Source organism: Mytilus galloprovincialis, chromosome 13, assembly GCF_965363235.1.
Source record: "Mytilus galloprovincialis chromosome 13, xbMytGall1.hap1.1, whole genome shotgun sequence".
NCBI classification, from domain to species: domain Eukaryota; kingdom Metazoa; phylum Mollusca; class Bivalvia; order Mytilida; family Mytilidae; genus Mytilus; species Mytilus galloprovincialis.
Window position 1 is genome coordinate 69,660,788 of NC_134850.1, and position 19,339 is coordinate 69,680,126.

Sequence of the window (19,339 nt, forward strand, 5' to 3'; positions counted from 1 at the left end):
AAATTAGGCAAAAGCACAAATTCTGTATTCCAATTGGTTAAAAACAAGTTTTAAGATGGTACCAAACATATAAACATTTTGAAAAACGTGAATCAAGCCAAGGCTCCGTGTTGAAGCCGTATATTGACCTATAATGGTTTACTTTTATAAATTGTGATTTGGATGGAGAGTTGTCTCATTGGCACTCACACCACATCTTCCTATATCTACTATATATTTATTATGTTTTTTGTCACCTATCTATAGTTTTAATTACAATCTGCATATCCCACAAATATGGTACATTGCCAGGAATATTATCAACAATTTCTTTTAAGTTCTTTTTCTTTGAAGTGGGTCTCGTTGGGGTCTGAGGGTGATGCGGCATTGCTGATTTTTTGTAAGCGTGACACGTGAAGGTAAAATTATTGTGCCATGAAAATGGGAAATGAAATTAGCGGGACACGGGAAATAAAAAAAAAAAATGAGAATTGCTTACGTACATAGTGTAATCGGGATACAGGAATCTGACAAAACAGTAAGCGGGATCCAGGATCAGAACCCCCAATGAGACCCCCTTTGAAAAACCTAATAATTTATTTTTATAGGTGGGAGCTTGGCCGTCATTTTCTTTCTAAACCAGACCTGCTTTCTGAATGCTAGAATAACTTTTTACAACTATTAAGCTTAAAAAGTGTTTTAGTAATCATTGGTTCAAAAATACTTTTCAAGCAGATTGTTCTTAAATGTATTTCTCCAGATAAATATGCTGTAAAAATGTTAAAGACCTAATATTTGAATATCTGTCTCATTGGCAATCAAACCTTATTTTTTATGTATTGAAGAATCTTTTGATTTTTAATTGTAATGTTCCTCTTTAGTTCTTTTCTGAAGACCTTATACATAAACTACTAGAAGTGCAATAAAATCTTTTTTATGTATTGATATCTCCAAGTTTCTCAAAAGATTTCTTCCTTGTGTACCTTTTAAGACAATGGCTTTCAATGTCACATTGTTAGGGGAGAGTTGGCATCAACAAACTAAATTACCCTGCCACATTCTGTTTGTACCCGTTCAAAGTCGGACAGCCTGTTATTCAGTGCTTGTCGTTTGTTGTTGAGCTACATGTTTGTTTTTCATTATTTATTTGTACATAAATTAGGTCTAAGTTTTCCATTTGATTTGTTTTCCATTTGTCATTTCAAGGCTATATATAGCTGACTATGTGGAATGGGATTAGCCTATTGTTGAAGGTCATAAATGATCTATAGTTTTTAATTTCTGTGTTGTTTGGTCTCTTTTGGAGAGTTGTCTCATTGACAATCATACCACATCTTCTTATTTATAATTACAGGTTATAGTTTTAATATTACTCAAAGTTTCTTTTAATTGTTTTTTTTAAGTCATAATCAATATATCAATAATTCTAGGTGAATATTTCTTTAAATCCTGATTGAATAAGTAAGCCGAACAAAATACTTCTATTTCCTACTTACACTGCATTCCACCGGTATCTGAAAACATAAAAACACAGGATATGATTAAGTACATACAACATTAATATATACATATACAGTCAACTGATTCCATAACTGAAACATGTGCAATAGTTAAATTTTAAATTTTCAAAAAGCTCTGCATTTTCAGTAAACATGCTATTTCAGGAAAAATCAGCTGTTGTCCATGTCATATTTTTTTTAACATAACATATCTTTTTAACAATGTTGGTAATCTTGGTAGGCCAGCAGGTTTGTTGATATGCTTCTTATAAATTTTCATTTTACTAAAACTTCATTCACTTAACTTGCATTACATCATCAATTTCTAAAGTATGTGCATTTGATCCTCATGAATATTTGTAAATGTATATGTATCTTTTTTTCAATTCTTATGCAATATTGTGGCAGGAACATTGGAAACTTTACTAAAAGAGCACTACTTTAGGAACAATTTAATAAAAGAATAACATTTGTTTAAGTTACTTATTGTGTTTCCCACGTTTTGTTTAGGTATAGCGGGAAAATGTTGAATTGACGGGTACGGGTCGTATGAATATATAATAGGGTCACACATAGTGACCAATGGGTATACTTTCTGGTAGTAAAGCATAGGGTCACTTTCTAGCTGTCGTGCAACAAGTGAACACTCAACTTTCATTTTTGATGTACATGTATATAAGTTGATATTTTTATTGCATTCAATTTGCCAATACACACTTGTTTAAGGTGTAGGTTAGAGCACCTGGCCCTGGAGATGGGATTGCACACTTGGCATCCACTGACAAAGCTTTCTAGAGCTTTTTGGTCGATTACATTGTTTTTTTATCTCTAGTTGTTCCTGGCCGGCCCGACTGTTTATGAAGGGGTGCATTCAGTCGGAAATTTGGTTTTATGTGTATTTAGGATAATACGTACATAGGAAACAATGATGTTTGAATATGCTTTGTAATTGTAATAATGATAATATTATTATTTGTGATAATTTATAATACAATCTGGCGTCCATCGAGCATGACGGGCTGTCCACAAACTAAGATTATGTTTGCGTTGTTTATATTTGCCACAAGTATGTAGATAATACTATGTAATTAATCCTATAAGCATTAGTAAACTACTCAATTGTCAAATGTCAACCCAACTGTTTATCTTAATATATAAAGAGATAACAGACATACCCATGTCTTCACAGTGGTCACCTGTGGCACCATCGGCACATTGACAAGTATACTGGGTGGCATCCTGTGAATCCACAACACAAGTTCCACCATTACAATCCACACCATAACAGCTGTTCCGCACTGGTAAATATTAATTCTTATGCAATTAGTTTGTAACGATAATTTTCACTGGACGTTGACAAATATTGTGAGGGGTTAGATTCCACTTTCTACCAGTCCGTAACTAAGAAAGCCACCATTTTGAATTGAGATTTTTTTGGGGTATGTAATTTTACAAAAAATAAACAAGTCTTAGATGCATGATTTTTTTTATAAGTTGTTAGTGGCTTTGAACTAGCTGTCATATAACTGTGAGTACTCTCAGAAATGTACCTACTGTCTTTTTGTTGTCGGGATGTATAAGTACCTGGCCACGTCTACCTGTATTTTTGTCTATCTGATATGTTAAGTCTTTTTCAACTGATTTTTATAGTTCATTCTTATGTTGTACTGTTATACCACTGTCCCATGTTAGGGGGAGGGTTGGGATCCCGCTAACATGTTTAACCCCGCCACATTATTTATGAATGTGCCTGTCCAAAGTCAGGAGCCTGTAATTCAGTGGTTGTCATTGGGTTATGTGTTACATATTTGTTTTTCGTTCATTTTTTTATATAAATAAGGCAGTTAGTTTTCTCGTTTGAATTGTTTTACATTGTCATTTTGGGGCCTTTTATAGCTGACTATACAGTATCGGCTTTGCTCATTATTGAAGGCAGTACAGTGACCTATAGTTGTTAATGTATGTGTCATTTTGGTCTCTTGTGGACAGTTGTCTTATTGGCAATCATACCACATCTTCTTTTTATAAGATAATAACATTTTGAGCCTCAAAATTTTCTTTTTGTTTATATTTAAACCATTCTAAGGCGCATGAAAAGTAAAAATACATTTTTAGTAATCATGTTTGACATCTAGAGTATACATATGACGTCACATTGTTAACCCTTTCCTCCATGGATTTTTTTTTCTGGCATACTTGATTCGCATAGGATTTTTTCAATAATTTTTTTTTATCAGGTTTAAAGTTATAATGCATTGTGAAAAACGAATATTTCATCTTTGAAATTCAAGTCAGATATTCTCATGAATATCCTTTTCATATTGGATACAAACTTTTTAAGTCTGATGCAGACATTTTGTAGTCAAAGTGTTTCAACTGAGGTACTACACAGGCGTCAAAAGGCGTCATTATGGAGTAAAGGGGGTGGCGTCAAAAAGCGTCATTATGGAGGAAAGGGTTAAGATGCTAAAGACAATGCAACAGTTTCACAGACTTTTTCATTTATGCCATTTTTTAGGCCAAAATATTATTAAAAGACTTTTACAATGTATTTTAATTTGTGGCATTAAAATGGAGATATTAACTGTATTGTATTTTAAGCTTAACCTTCGTAAAACTTGATTTTACTGTGGCAAATATCTGTTTACCTATCTCCGCTTTGTGTTACTATGTAAACTGAATTTGCGACAGTAAAATCTACGTTTTATAAAGGTCAATCTTAAAATACAATACAGTTATCTCCTAAATCTATTACATTAATATTGATAAAAGAAATAGTAAACAAAAGTGGAAACTTGTTCATGACCATATCTAAATATCCATCCCTCCATATGGTCCGAGACCATTATTATTTCGTAGTGTATTTCTATTAGACAATCAAAAATTATAAAAATCCCACTTGCGCTTTCTCAATAATATTTTTACAGTGTGTTGTACTACTTTTGGGACAAATTATATTAAAATTATAGTAAACTTCACTAGCACTAACTCAAAATATGGACAATTTTATGTTAAGGGGGTCTTGAAATCTTTTCACAGCTTCCGAAATGCTAATTTTTAACCTTTTTCAACTGGACCAAATCACTACTTTACTTTAAAATTCATGACACAAATTTTTTGACAGTGTCATTTCATCCCTGACTTGCTATTCGAGGCATAAAACATAGAGTAATACATTTGGAAGGGGTAGAAAAAACATTGGCAAGTAACACACTGTCCACACTAGGGACTATATTCGTGGACTAAGAAAATCAAGGGACGACAATTGTGGTCTGGGGCCATATATGATGATTTTTTAGGCACACTGGAAATTTGTTTTTACATAAACATTTACTTTTCTTGTATTAATCAATTTGAGTTGGACATCTGTTTAGTAATGAAGACTTTGAATCCCAGATGACTTCTGTTTTGATAGGCTGCTGTCTCATTGACATATAAAACAAAATGACCTTAACTGTCTCTCTTTGTTTACATCATTTCTAGTAGTATTTATAATGGGATCTTAAAGATTTTTAAATAATTTTAGCTGAACACTTCCATTCAGTAAATTTATTTAGGAATTTCTAAAACCAAACACATATTTCGTCTATGTTATTGATGTGTTTGTCTACAATCAAATGTTACTATCATTAATTCAAGTATATAGGTAAACTGGTCTATTTTACAGACCAGTACTTTGACCTATAATAGTTTAATTCTACAAATTGTAACTCAATGGATTGAGAGTTGTCTCATTGGAACTCATACCACATCTTCTAGCTAGTCTATCTAATATCTATATAAGAACATTTGTAATATTAACAAGTTACTCACCTTGCTCACAATTGTCTCCATAAAAACCTGACGCACATGTACATTCATAGTCAGCAATACCATCCGTACAGGTACCACCATTTAGACAAGGTGCGGGTGAGCAATCGTCATATTCTGTAAAACACAATTATAAGTGGTCAGGAATTAAAACTGACGACTCAACTTTGGTAAGTCATGTCAAATGGAATCTCAAACATCTGAGGATTACCTCCCCTTTGGCTTAAAAATCTCCTTTTGGTTAATCAATGACTACATGTTGCCCTTAGAAATTTATTAATTTTCAAATGACAAAGATCTTTCCCCATACTGCCCTCAACATAATTATATTTTGGAAACAAATAATTTCTATATTTCATAGAAAATGACAGTCATTGAAAACACACTGTTACATGGCTTATAAAAATAAATAGGTGTTTTGTTTTGATTGCTGTCTTATACAGAACAAAATGAAGAACTTTGCAGGCATATTTATAAAAGACAATTAAGTCTCCTTTCTTACCTCTAATGAAGCATACTTGGAAGTCTCCCTGACATCCACTATCTACCCAGATATCTTTACGTTCATTGTAACCAAATGTCTCATTCTTTACACATGGTGCTCCAGTTAAACGTTTGATGATTTCCATCGAGTAGATCAGACTGTCAGGTACCATACCAGTCACATTACAATTCTCCTGGTCATACTGCCAGCTCTCACATCGAACCTCTTGACAACCTCCAGCTAGGAAAATACAATACAAATCATTGGTAGACTCAAGGTTAAATTCTGTGATTGCAAAGTTTTAAATTTATTAGATGCTCAATTTATCTAAAAGTTGATTAAAATGCTTTTTGAAGGCAAAATGTACAAAAGAATGATAAATAAACTTAAGTAGAAACCAAATTAACATACTGTGGCTTCATTATTATTCGTTGGATACCAATTTTCGTGGATTTCATGGGTACAGGTGAACTACGAAATTAAATGTTCAACAAATGATAAATTTTCTAAGGCCTTTATGTAGACTTTCACAAACTCACCAAATCAGATATCCAAAAACATGTAAGTTTTCTGGAATCCACCAGAATTGGTGCCCACGAAAATAAATCAATCCTGTGCGAGTAAACAGATTAAATTACCATGCAAGGGTCAATAGCCAGTCAAGGTTGTTAAACACTTTTTTAGTAGCAACACTTTTAGAATGTTCCTCTTAAATTGGCTTGTTTAGCAACCATTTTTTTCCTCTTTCAAATACATGTTGCCTCTAATACAGCATTAAAAAAAAAAAATGTCTAAATTTGCAATGTCATCGACAAATATTTCAGTTGACACCTCAATCTGAAATTTGAAACATGTCGATAAAAAATAAACCTGTACCTTGACAAAGACTCCTTTCACATGGTTCAGTCTTTGAACCTTCTCCGACACACTCAGCTCCATTGTTCTGTGGGGTGGGGTTTGTACAAGTCCTTGTTAGTACTTTGGTTCCAGTACCACATGATTCTGAGCAAGGTCCAGCTGACCAGTCTGACCATCCTCCATCCACTGATTAAATAAAAACAATATATGATATCAAAATATAAAGAAGTGGTATGATTGCCAATGAAACAATTGTCCACTCAAGTTGAAAAAGCTGATGTGAGCAATTTCCGGCAACAATAGATACTGCTGTACACATAGATAAAAGTCCCTAATGTCACATGGTGCGTTAATACAATCTTAACAAGTTGAGTTAAGATTGTATTATACACATTTTAAAGTAATGATAATATTTTTACAAACATCTTTTATCTACATACTTGTTTTCCTACAATATGATGCAGCTAAAAACAAGAATGTGTCCAAAGTACACGGATGCCCCACTCGCACTATCATTTTCCATGTTCAATGGACCGTGAAATTAGGTAAAAAATATAATTAGGCATTAAAATTAGAAAGATTATATCATAGGGAACATTTGTACTAAGTTTCAAGTTGATTGGACTTCAACTTCATCAAAAATTACCTTGACCAAAAACTTTAACCTGAAACTCGCACTTTCATTTCTATGTTCAGTGGACCGTGAAATTGGGGTCAAAAGTTTAATTTGTCTTTAAAATTAGAAAGATCATATCATAAGGAACATATGTACTAAGTTTCAAGTTGATTGGACTTCAGCTTCATCAAAAACTACCTTGACCAAAAACTTTAACCTGAAGCGGGACAGACGGACGAACGAACGAACAGACGAACGAACGGACAGACAGACGGACGGACGAACGGACGCACAGACCAGAAAACATAATGCCCCTCTATTATCGTAGGTGGGGCATAAAAAAATAAGAAGTGGAATGATTTAGTGTTTCTGAATGCTAGTCACACATTTAGTTTAAAACTGAATGTTTCTGTCTGACAACATCTGGATATGTTTACCTCTAGACATCTGTTTTAATTGGTGTTTTTGTATATTGTATCATATACATGTACCTCTAATCCCCTTATGTTCTTGTATTGCTCAATTGGCATCTGTTTTACAAAGACCTAAATTCATAACTATTAATGTATACAGGAGACACACCATAGTAATGATTTAGGTGTAGATTGTTTATCATATATTGTTACACTGTGCATTTATTAATTTTTATTAAATGTAGAAGGTCCTATAACAACAACTTTTTAAGGAATGCTCCAGTAATTTATTGAGATCATCATGTTTTGGTGGCTTGGCCACCATCATGTCGATCTCTATAAATTACAGGAGCATTCCTTCAAGTGTGATTGTTACCTGATCTTCCACATTTTATGTTTTTATCTTAAAGACCCTGCATCCCAAGGTATCCACTTTATGTAATCTACTGACAGAATATATTTACCAGACGATTGTTCATTTTTTTGTTTAATGTTTTTATTTATGTTTTTGTTTCGTTTTTCTGCTGTTGTGTTTGTTTTAACAATTCATTATAAAAAAAATTCTGAACATACAAATGTTTTAATCTTTGCACTTGTAAAAATATATTTATAGTCTTACCATCTGCATCTCCAACATCTTCACTGTCACATGGTGCATTAGAATCACATTGTTTACTGGTATCATCCCAGTTCTCTCCCTCCATGCAGTATTCCAACAGGGCACCAGTGAAATCATCTCTACATATATAGTAACTGGTGCAATCATCTGGATTAGCATAGGAACCAGCAGCCTTGCTAGTACAGAATTCTGTTAAATAATATTACATATATTTCAGAGAATGACTTCTAATCAGACACCTATCGTTTTTGTTTATTTTTTTTAACATAACACAACATCATGAATATATACTTCATTTTGGCAAAGTTTATAATTTTCAATTTAGACTCCCATACCACCTTAAGAATATTAACTCATAGAATTAGCATAATAAATCAAACTTTTGAAAAAAACATCAATCTGATTCAAACATTTTTTTTCCTAAACTGACATCTTCTTTTTCATGTTTGTTTTTATCTTTCACACAATTGTTTACATCCTCCTATCTTTAGAGTTAATGTCCACATTGGACTATAAGGATTTAAATTCTAATAATAACTTCTATTGTTAGTATTGGTAAATCTATTTCAATTATGTATACCACCTCCATTTTCATTTTGACTACAAATCAATACAATGACTTACCTGTATTTGCATTAGATGGCCCTGTAGTGAATTACAAACTAGATCTTTAATTTCATGTTTAATTTACAACAATTTGATTCATACTATTTTTTTCTGTTCTTTTATTGTTTTGTTTTTTTAAGATTTTGCGCGACAGCTAGGGACAAAAGACAAATACAAATACAGTTTTATTCAAATTAAGAACTCCTTTTTCATTAAAATAACTTGCTGGCCTGAATGGCATTTTTGAATTTTCACCTTTTTCTGAATATACCATCAATCACTGTCAATAATCGATTATAGAATTAATTATTATTATTTTCAGCACTTACATTTACAGTCCATCAAATTGCATGACTGCGTTTTTGCGCCTTCTCCTTGGCAAATGCTTCCCTCACCCTCTGGTGGTGGACTGGTACAGGTTCTAGTACTTGTCTCTATTCCATCACCACAGGTAGCTGAACATGGAGACCAGTCATTCCATTCACCCCAGGCTCCATCAACTATAAAATTGACAAAATGTTAAAATCTAGGAAAATGACTGTTACTATATACACGTTAGATCTACCAAACATATATATAAATCTCAGTTCACTCTAATTTGTTACGATCTTTTATCCTGATATTAGCAAGATCTCAGAATTTATGAATTTATAGGACATTGATAGGTCTTGATGTGATATGGTACTTAGACACCCTTGGCTCTCAAATGCTTAATGCTTTGAGTCATCTATTCTCCAGAAAACAGATTCAAGAACATCAGATTCATAAAGTGTTATTTTCTTTTTCTTTTTTTTTCATAAAACTGCATTTGTTTATTACTCAAATTGATATAGTTCAGAGTAAATTCTATTCCCATAGTAAAACACAAACAAAAACTATAAATAAATAAATATGTTTAAATTAAAACATAAGAAGTCTTGCTGATAATCATGGATGAAATTTTTTTAGCAAACTTGTTTACCCTGATTTTAATCCAGCATGACTGAAAGAATAAAAATTGTGGAACTTTTGAGAGAATTGGTGAAATCAGCATTTAAATTACCTTTCCAAGTGACTCACAAAAGACAATGCCAATCAGACACTTACGATTTTGACAGAATTGTCCATAATATGCAGTACTTTGGTCACAATTACATGTGAAGGTTAACAGTCCATCTTGACATGAACCTCCATTAAGACAGTTTACTCCATCACAAAAATCTATATCTAAAATAGAAGTAAAAGTATATATGCTTACATTTCAATAACTTATAGGGGCGTAGATAGGAATCTAATAAGCTGTAATGGGCTGATTTTTGAGCTAATGCTTAAAATCAGACTATTAAATAGTATAAACCCGCTGCAATTATTTGCATCTGTCCTAAGTCATTTTCCTGATGTTCAGTACTTGTTGTTTGTTGTTGTGGTTTATAAGTGTTTCTTGTTTTTCTATATAGATAGACCATTGGTTTTCCCGTTTGAATGGTTTTACGCTAGTAGTTTTTTGGGGCCCTTTATAGATCTTTATAGCTTGCAGTTTGGTGTGAGCAAAGGCTCCGTGTTGAAGACCGTAATCTATAATGGTTTACTTTTATAAATTGTGGTTTGGATGGAGAGTTGTCTCATTAGCACTCATACCATATAGACTTATATCTACATAAATGCATTTTTGCCAATATGTTACAAAAAATATAATTTTATGTTGGCAATGCCACTTCTTCCCCTGACACTGTATCGTTTGCCCTTAAGTTGCTATGAAGTATATAAGATAAATATCTGATGAAGCAATAATAAGTTTTATCTCTTTCATGTGTTAATAATCTTAGCTGGTAAAAAAAAACAATTCACATTTTATACCTATTTGATGAGAATTGACTTATTCAGAATATCTATTGTATTATGGGAATGATACTGTTTTGAATGTTGAAACTACTACTGATGTAATTTACCAGGAACAAAAGCTGCTTCCTGACTAAGTCACCTCATATATCATATGAAATACCTCTTTTTAAATGGATCCTTAGTATGAATTTACATGTGTATCTACATACAAAATATATCTCAAACCTTTTTCACCATTAATGACATTATGATCAGGTAGTACAATTAAAGCTATTTACATGTCATATCTATGACTTAATATTCTTAAGTGTGTTAATTACTAGACATCAGTTTTTCTGATTGTTGAAGATGATACAGTAACCTTATTATTGCTTATATCTATGTCATATGGTGGATAGTTGTCTCCCTTTGGTAATCATACCACAAGTCTCATATTATTTATCTTACCTATTTCACAGTGTTCCCCGGTATGTGAATCAGGACAGGTACACGTGTAACTGTTTATACCATCTACACATGTAGCACCATTCAAACATGGGTTGTTTTCACAATCATCAATACCTGAAAAAGAACAAGAGCATTAAGGACCCAAAATTCTGACATTTTTTGTCAAATACAACTAATGTCAATATTCCTAGCGTAAAAACTGAACTTACGAGTTTCACAGAAATCTCCTTCAAAGTCCTCAGCACAGTTACAGGTATATGAAGACAGACCGTCCACACATGTAGCACCATTCTCACAGTCATTACCAACACAGTTATCTGTGTCTAAAAATCAAAATGAGAATTATTCAATAGACAGGATTGTATTTCATATCTAGAAGGTTACACAGTTAAGAAAACAGTTATGTTATGTTAATAGTATGTTCTATGGTAAAAGAAAAGGAGATGTCATCTATTTCTTGTCACTGAAAAAGTGGAATTAACAAATTTCACATACATTACTGTAAATTAAGATAATTATTTTGAGCTTTTTATTATTGTGACTGGGTGAGCATCGTAATAATAAGAACTGGATTTCTGTTATTTGGTAGATATAGATAAAGGAAGATGTGGTATGAGTGCCAATGAGACAACTATCCATTTAAGTCACAATTTATAAAAGTAAACCATTATGTGTCAAGGTAAGGTCTTCAACACAGAGCCTTGGTTCACACCCAACAACAAGCTATAAAGGGCCCCAAAATTACCAGTGTAAAACCATGCATTCAAACGGGTAAACCAATGGTCTAATCTATATAAAAACAAGAAACAAAAAACACTTATGAACCACATTATATTAATAGATGACAACCACTGAACATCAGGTTCCTGACTTAGGACAGGTGCAAACAATTAATTATTGTTTGCAGATTTTCTTGAAATCGCAATAATTAATCTCTCACTTTTGTCCATTTTTCAAAAATCACAATAATAAATGCATACAATATCTGAATTTCACAATCTTTCTTTTCTATTATCTATTAACTTGAAATAACGGTAAAAAAGGTGGTTAAAAGTAGGATAGCTGTAAACTATTTTTTTTAAAGAGGAATGCTGTTTATTTTCTTGACAGGAATACAAACTTGAAAAATAAGCATTAAATGATGAAAAATACTTACTAGTTTCACAATGTGTTCCTTCAAAATGTTCTATACATTCACAACTGTAGGACAGGAACCCATCAACACAGGTACCACCATTCTCACAAACTATACCTTCACATTCATCTATTTCTATAAAAAGAAAAGAAATCATACATATAAAAGACTATGTGTGAACCAGTCTGCCCATATCCAAGTGACCCACAAATGCAGATGAAATATAAAATTCCATGGGCTTGTTTGCAATATTTTTATGACAATAGTTTTACAATCTTTGCCCTACAAAATTGGCGTGTAGAGATGCACATGAAAAATTTCATCGGTCAATCTGAGTATGATCAGTCAAGAAATAAGCCTAATTGAGGTTTCAAATAAAACCTTATAACATTTAAGGGGAGATAACTCTGATATGAAATGTTTTTTACTTGTAGCAAGAATCATATTTGGCAACACCATTTTCTGTTTTTCCTTGTCAATGAACCATTAAAATGAGGTCAAGGTCAGATGAATCATGCCAGGCAGACATGTACAGCTAACAATTCTTCCATACAACAAATATAGTTGACCTATTGCTTAAAAATTATGAAAAACAGGCCAAAACACAAATACTTAACACTTAGCAATGCACCGTGAAAATGAGGTTAAGGTCAAATAAAACCTGTGCGACTGACATAAAGATCATAAGATATTTCCACACACCAAATATAGTTGACCTATTGCATATAGTATTAGAAAAATTGACCAAAACTCAAAAACTTAATTTTGACCATTGAAACATGAAAATGAGGTCAAGGTCAGATGACACCTGTCAGCCAGACATGTACACCTTACAATCATTCCATACACCAAATATAGTAGACCTATTGCATAAAGTATAAGAAAAAGAGACCAAAACACAAAACTTAACTATAACCACTGGACCATGAAAATGAGGTCAAGGTCAGATGACACCTGCCAGTTGGACATGTACACCTTATAGTCCTTCCATACAACAAATATACTAGACCTATTGCTTATAGTATCTGAGATATGGACTTGACCATCAAAACTTAACCTTGTTCACTGATCCATGAAATGAGGTTGAGGTCAAGTGAAAACCGTCTGACGGGCATAAGGACCTTGCAAGGTACGCACATACCAAACATAGTTATCCTATTACTTATAATAAGAGAGAATTTAACATTACAAAAACTTTTTTTTCAAATAGTCACTGAACAATGAAAATGAGGTCAAGGACATTGGACATGTGACTGACGGAAACTTCATGACCTGAGGCAGCTATATACAAAGTATGGAGTATCCAGGTCTTCCATCTTCCAAAATATAAAGCTTTTAAGAAGTTAGATAAAGCTGCCACAGCCATAGCCTCCGCCGCTAGATCACTATCCCTTTGTCAAGCTTTCTGCAACTAAAGTGTATTCATAGTACAGGCATATGGATGCCACACTATCATTTTCTATGCTCAATTGATGGTGAAATTGGGGTCAAAACTCTAATTTTGCATTAAAATTAGAAAGATCAGATCATATCATATCATAGGAAACATGTGTATTACTATCATAGGTGGGGCATACAAAATATGTTCCACAGATTACCATGCATTTTATCATTTTTTTTTGAAAAATGCATGGCAAATCTTCATTTTGACAAAGTATTACAAAACTGTATCAGAGAAAAGATATACTAATGATCCACCTTAATAATAAATAAAACTCAAAACTACTAGTTTATTCTTTTCTATGCCTGTTATACAAATATTCTCCTGTAGTCCTAAAAAGTAAACGGTTAGATGGACCATACAAATATATCTCCTTATGACTTCCCACAAAAAACATCTTTGGTGCCAGTTAAATGGTATATTTTAAAGGACCTACAGAACTTTTAAACTGACCAGATATTTTGTGAAATTGATCAGTACCAAAACATAGAACAGAACATCAACTATATAACAAACCTGTACACACAGGCTCCTGTCCATCCCATCCACCTCCTAACTCACAGTTCCTGGTCAGATCTCCACCGGTCAATTCATAGCCAGCATTACAGGTGTATGTGATGGACTGACCAGGTACAGAGTTGGTATTGGTATTGAAACCAAAGCCTCCCAGCTTACCAGACCCACCAGTACTAGTATGAACAGGGGCAGATGGCTTCACACATTCAATTACTGAAAATAAAGATACATATTCTTTGAATTGATTATGATTCATGGGGTACCAATTTTTGTAAACATTAAGGTTCATGGCAAAGTTAACAACTAATTTAAATGTTTAACATAGTACACACTTTTGGGGTCTGAGCATTTCTGATGAAGGTTATACAGATAAGTGCTTCAGACATTTATGCCCCATTTTCATATTTATACTAATTCTTAAAGGTCAATGTCAACATGCAACGACTAGTTACCATAACTGGTACCTACTTGAACAAGTTGGCAAAGTTCCATCCCAGGATGGTCCAACAACACAGGTCAGGAGAGAATTTCCATTCAGCAAATAACCAAAATTGCACTCATATTCCACTGTATCACCAACCTCAAGTCCTGTAATTGTAGCACTGGCATGTGTAATAGTCTGGGGGTCCTCACATGGGATTTCTGGAACAAAATAAAAGTTGTCATTATAAAAATATTTTTGAAAGTATGTGAGTATGTAAATTTTATTTAGAGTTTTCATCAATGGTATACAAACAATTATTTATAAACATTAGCGTAAGAAATCTCTTGTATGAAAAATATGGAAAGGGGTAGGACCTTTATCAGGACTCCAGGATCGGGTTTTTTAGGCTCGGTTTCTGGGATTGATCCTTTTGGGTTCCGGGAATTCTTTTTTTTTAATTTCGGGATGTCAGGATTTAATTGCTTTTAATTCATGACCTAAGGATTTCATATTTTAAAGACTGGAATGTCAGGATCAGGACCACTCCAACACCGCCCCCCGCCCCATATATGTTTAAATTCACCTCAATTAAAATACACACAAATTTGTCAACAAAAATATAGGAGATATGGTGTGAAATGTGGCTGATAAAACACAAACAAAAATATCTTCCCAGGAAAATAGAGGAATTGGGTACAAGTTACTTCAAATATACAACCTAACGATTATTTTCCCTGGAACAAAAGGAATGGTTTTGTTACAATTTTGACTGCACAACCTAACAATTATTTTCCCTGGAACAAAAGGAATGGTCTTGTTACAATTTTGACCGCACAACATAAGGATTATTTTCCCTGTCAGAGAAGGAATTTTGACATTAAAATTAGAAAGATCATATTTTAGGGGACATGTGTACTAAGTGTCAAGTTGATTGCACTTTAACTTCATCAAAAACTTCCATGACCAAAAACTTTAACCTGAAGGGTGACAGACAGACGGATGAACGAACGGTCACACAGACCAGTAAACATAATGTCCATAAATGGGGCATAAAAATGACAACAAAATACAATTTTCTTTTGGTTTATCAGAGTTCTCATAAATAACATGCATTTAACAAATATGTAGCAGACAAAATATAAAACTTCACCAGTTTCACAGTGTGTGTCTGTATACCCTGTGGCACAAGTACATGTGTACCCATTAACTAGATCATTACAGGTGGCTCCATTCTGACAAACAGCAGTGGCACATTCATCAATATCTAAAATAAAAACATTACATTTACTGTCGTTACTGCTATTATAGATCATATTTTGATAGATTCTTCTGCTATTAATAGGATTCTTAGTAGTATCCAATCTTAATCTTTCATAGTTTTCAGGATGTATGGTAAAATCTGAACAAGTCTTTCATTGGCAATATAATTCTATAAAGAGTCACATTTGATGGTTTATAATTAATAGATCTAAATCTAAAAAAGTTTTACTAGCCCAGCTAATTTGGACAAATATATCTGAATTAACCCACATCGTGTTATCTTTTATTAGCCAATAGAATTATTCAATAAAATGACTTAATCGCATAACTTATACAGCATGTCTGAATCTTGCTTTTTTAATCCTTAAACCAATCACAATGTGATAATTTACCCGTGGTGTAATAAAAGATTAGAGCGAGTCTAGAGACAAGATGTAGTCAAGAACTTCCTTTGAGTTGAGAGCATAGATAACCTACATATCACTATTTTCCAGGGCTATATTTGTCATACCACTATTTTCCAGGGCTATATTTGTCATAGCATTATTTTCCAGGGCTATATTTTTCATGCTTTCATTTTATATGTTTAGTGGACCATGAAATTGGGGCAAAAATCTAATTTGGCTTAATGAAAGATCATATCATAAGCAACAAGTGTACTAAGTTTCTAGTTGATTTGACTTCAGCCTAATAAACTACCTTGACCCAAAACTTGAATCTGTAGCGGGACAGACAAACTAACAGACGCATGGACGGAAAGAAGAACGAACAGACACACAGACCAGAAAACATAATGCCCCTCTTCTATGGTAGGTGGGGCATAAAAAATCACTATAAGTCGAGTTGTTTGAAATGGAAAATTATCACACAAAAATATCAATAGAAACATATCTTACTTATTTCACAGTCGGTTCCTTCGTATCCAGGCATGCATGTACAACTGTAAGCATTCACTTCATTATGACATGTAGCTCCGTTTTGACATGGAGTTGTCAGGCACTCGTCAATGTCTAAAATTATATATATGCATTTCAATTTAAAAGAAATTAATTCCTTTTTTATATTGAAGTATTTTGTTATTCTTTTATTCTTGTAAATTTGTCAGTAGAAAGGAACTTTAATTTTTTAGTTCAGTTGAACTTGATGACATCTACTTCCATGATACAGGAATAAACTGTTGGATGTATAGAAACTTCTGATTATTGATTTCTATCTGTCTGTGATGATTGGTGAAAATATGAAAATAGGTAAGAATCTTTAATTAAAGCATTATTATGTGTAAATAAGATTTTAAACTGACATTTTAAGGTAATCATGTTGACAATCTACTACCTAGCTGGGATATTCTGGCTCATCCTTGTACACTCAACACTGGTACCCAGCCTACTGTTTATCTTTAAACATGATGAGTGGTAAATAGTTCTTACCTTCACATGCTGGTGGAGGTGTTGGCCATGTACCACCAAGCTGACATATTCTGGTCCCCAAATCTCCAGCTGGTAACTGGTAACCAGGTAGACATGTGTATGACACCTCTGTTTCTGGTACTACAGTATCAGTGGATGATGGAATTGTGAATTGATTATATCCTGATATGTCACATTTAATCACTGTAGAAAAAAGTTAAAATGAAAAAAATCATTACAATGTGCAACCTATGCAGTAATCAGACATTCATTCAGAATTATTTTTAAATAGACAGAGATAGATGTGGTATGAGTGCCAATGAGACAACTCTCCATCATTTAAAAACAAGAGGCTGTCACAACGACAGCAAACCGGATGTATTACCATTTATTTGTGTCCTGGCAATATCACAAGAACCATTACTGATGAATGGTGAAAGTGAAAATCGTCAATATCAAATTTGACCTCCATTTTGTCATCAGTATCAACATATTAAAATTTGAAAAGCTTAGATTGAATGGTTCATTCATGAGTAAATGCAACAACGCGAATGGAAACGACATTTTACGATCTTTCAAGAACCATAACTCCTGAACGGTAAATGTCAAAATCGTCATTATTGAACTTGACCTCTATTTTATCATCAGTAACAACATATTAAAATTTCAAAAGCTTTGGTTGAATGGTTTATGAGAAAATGCACAGACACGACGGGAAACACCATTTTTCAATCTTTCAAGAACCATAACTCCTGAACGGTAAAAGTCAAAATCGTCATTATTGAACTTGACCTCCATTTTGTCATCAGTAACAGCATATTAAAATTTCGGAAGCTTTGGTAGAACAGTTCATGCATAAATGCACGGACACGACTGGAAACTCCATTTTTCAATCTTTCAAGAACCATAACTCCTGAACGGTAAAAGTCAAAATCGTCATTATTGAACTTGACCTCCATTCTGTCATCAGTAACAACATATTAAAATTTGGGAAGCTTTGGTAGAACAGTTCATGCGTAAATGCACGAACACGACTGGAAACTCCATTTTTCAATCTTTCAAGAACCATAACTCCTGAACGGTAAAAGTCAAAATCGCCATTATTGAACTTGACCTTCGTATAGTTGTCAGTAATAACATATTAAAATTTTAAAAGCTTTGGTTGAACGGTTCATGAGTTAATGCACGGACAACATTTGATTGCCGCCCGCCCGACAGCCCAACCGCCCGCCCGCCGTACATCCCCAAATCAATAACCGACATTTTTGTCACAAAAGTCCGGTTAAAAATTAAATGATTAAGTCCTATTAGAAACTAGAGGTTCTAAAGAGCCTGTGTCGCTCACCTTGGTCTATGTAAATACTAAACAAAGGAAGCAGATGGATTCATGACAAAATTGTGTTTTGGTGATGGTGATGTGTTTGTACATCTTACTTTACTAAACAGTCTGGCTGCTTACAATTATCTCTATCTATAATGAACTTGGCCCAGTAGTTTCAGCACAAAATGTTAAAAAAAATTTACAAATTTTATGAAAATTGTTAAAAATTGACTATAAAGGACAATAACTCCTTAGGGGGTCAATTGACCATTTCATTCATGTCGACTTATTTGTAAATCTTAATTTGCTGAACATTATTGCTGTTTACAGTTTATCTCTATCTATAATAATATTCAAGATAATAATCAAAAACAGCAAAATTTCCTTAAAATTACCTATTCAGGGGCAGCAACCCAACAACGGGTTGTCCAATTCATCTGAAAATTTTAGGGCAGATAGATCTTGACCTAATAAACAATTTTACCCAGTAAGATTTGCTCTAAATGCTTTGGTTTTTGAGTTATAAGCCAAAAACTGCATTTTACCCTTATGTTCTATTTTAAGTAACGGCGGCCATGTTTTTTGACGGATCAAAAATCGAAGCACACACTTTGTGCAGGATACTCTAAGGAACAATCATGCTAAGTTTCATTCAAATCCATTCAGTAGTTTCAGATTTGATTT

At 33.3% G+C, this 19,339-nt stretch overlaps 1 protein-coding gene across 1 annotated transcript in view; it reads right to left on the reverse strand.

The window, feature by feature from the left end:
* The window catches only part of LOC143056192 (sushi, von Willebrand factor type A, EGF and pentraxin domain-containing protein 1-like), a 60,898-nt gene that overhangs the window by 1,258 nt on the left and 40,301 nt on the right, over positions 1-19,339 (reverse strand). The window contains exons 28-44 of the mRNA XM_076229272.1: positions 17,356-17,538; positions 16,825-16,938; positions 15,819-15,932; positions 14,713-14,886; positions 14,245-14,457; positions 12,309-12,422; positions 11,362-11,475; positions 11,153-11,266; positions 9,971-10,090; positions 9,214-9,384; positions 8,903-8,923; positions 8,279-8,467; positions 6,649-6,816; positions 5,791-6,012; positions 5,292-5,405; positions 2,654-2,776; positions 1,476-1,493 (exon numbers count right to left, since the gene is read on the reverse strand). Coding sequence (XP_076085387.1) covers positions 1,476-1,493; positions 2,654-2,776; positions 5,292-5,405; positions 5,791-6,012; positions 6,649-6,816; positions 8,279-8,467; positions 8,903-8,923; positions 9,214-9,384; positions 9,971-10,090; positions 11,153-11,266; positions 11,362-11,475; positions 12,309-12,422; positions 14,245-14,457; positions 14,713-14,886; positions 15,819-15,932; positions 16,825-16,938; positions 17,356-17,538 — 2,286 coding nt within the window. The remainder of the gene's footprint in view (positions 1-1,475; positions 1,494-2,653; positions 2,777-5,291; positions 5,406-5,790; positions 6,013-6,648; positions 6,817-8,278; positions 8,468-8,902; positions 8,924-9,213; positions 9,385-9,970; positions 10,091-11,152; positions 11,267-11,361; positions 11,476-12,308; positions 12,423-14,244; positions 14,458-14,712; positions 14,887-15,818; positions 15,933-16,824; positions 16,939-17,355; positions 17,539-19,339) is intronic.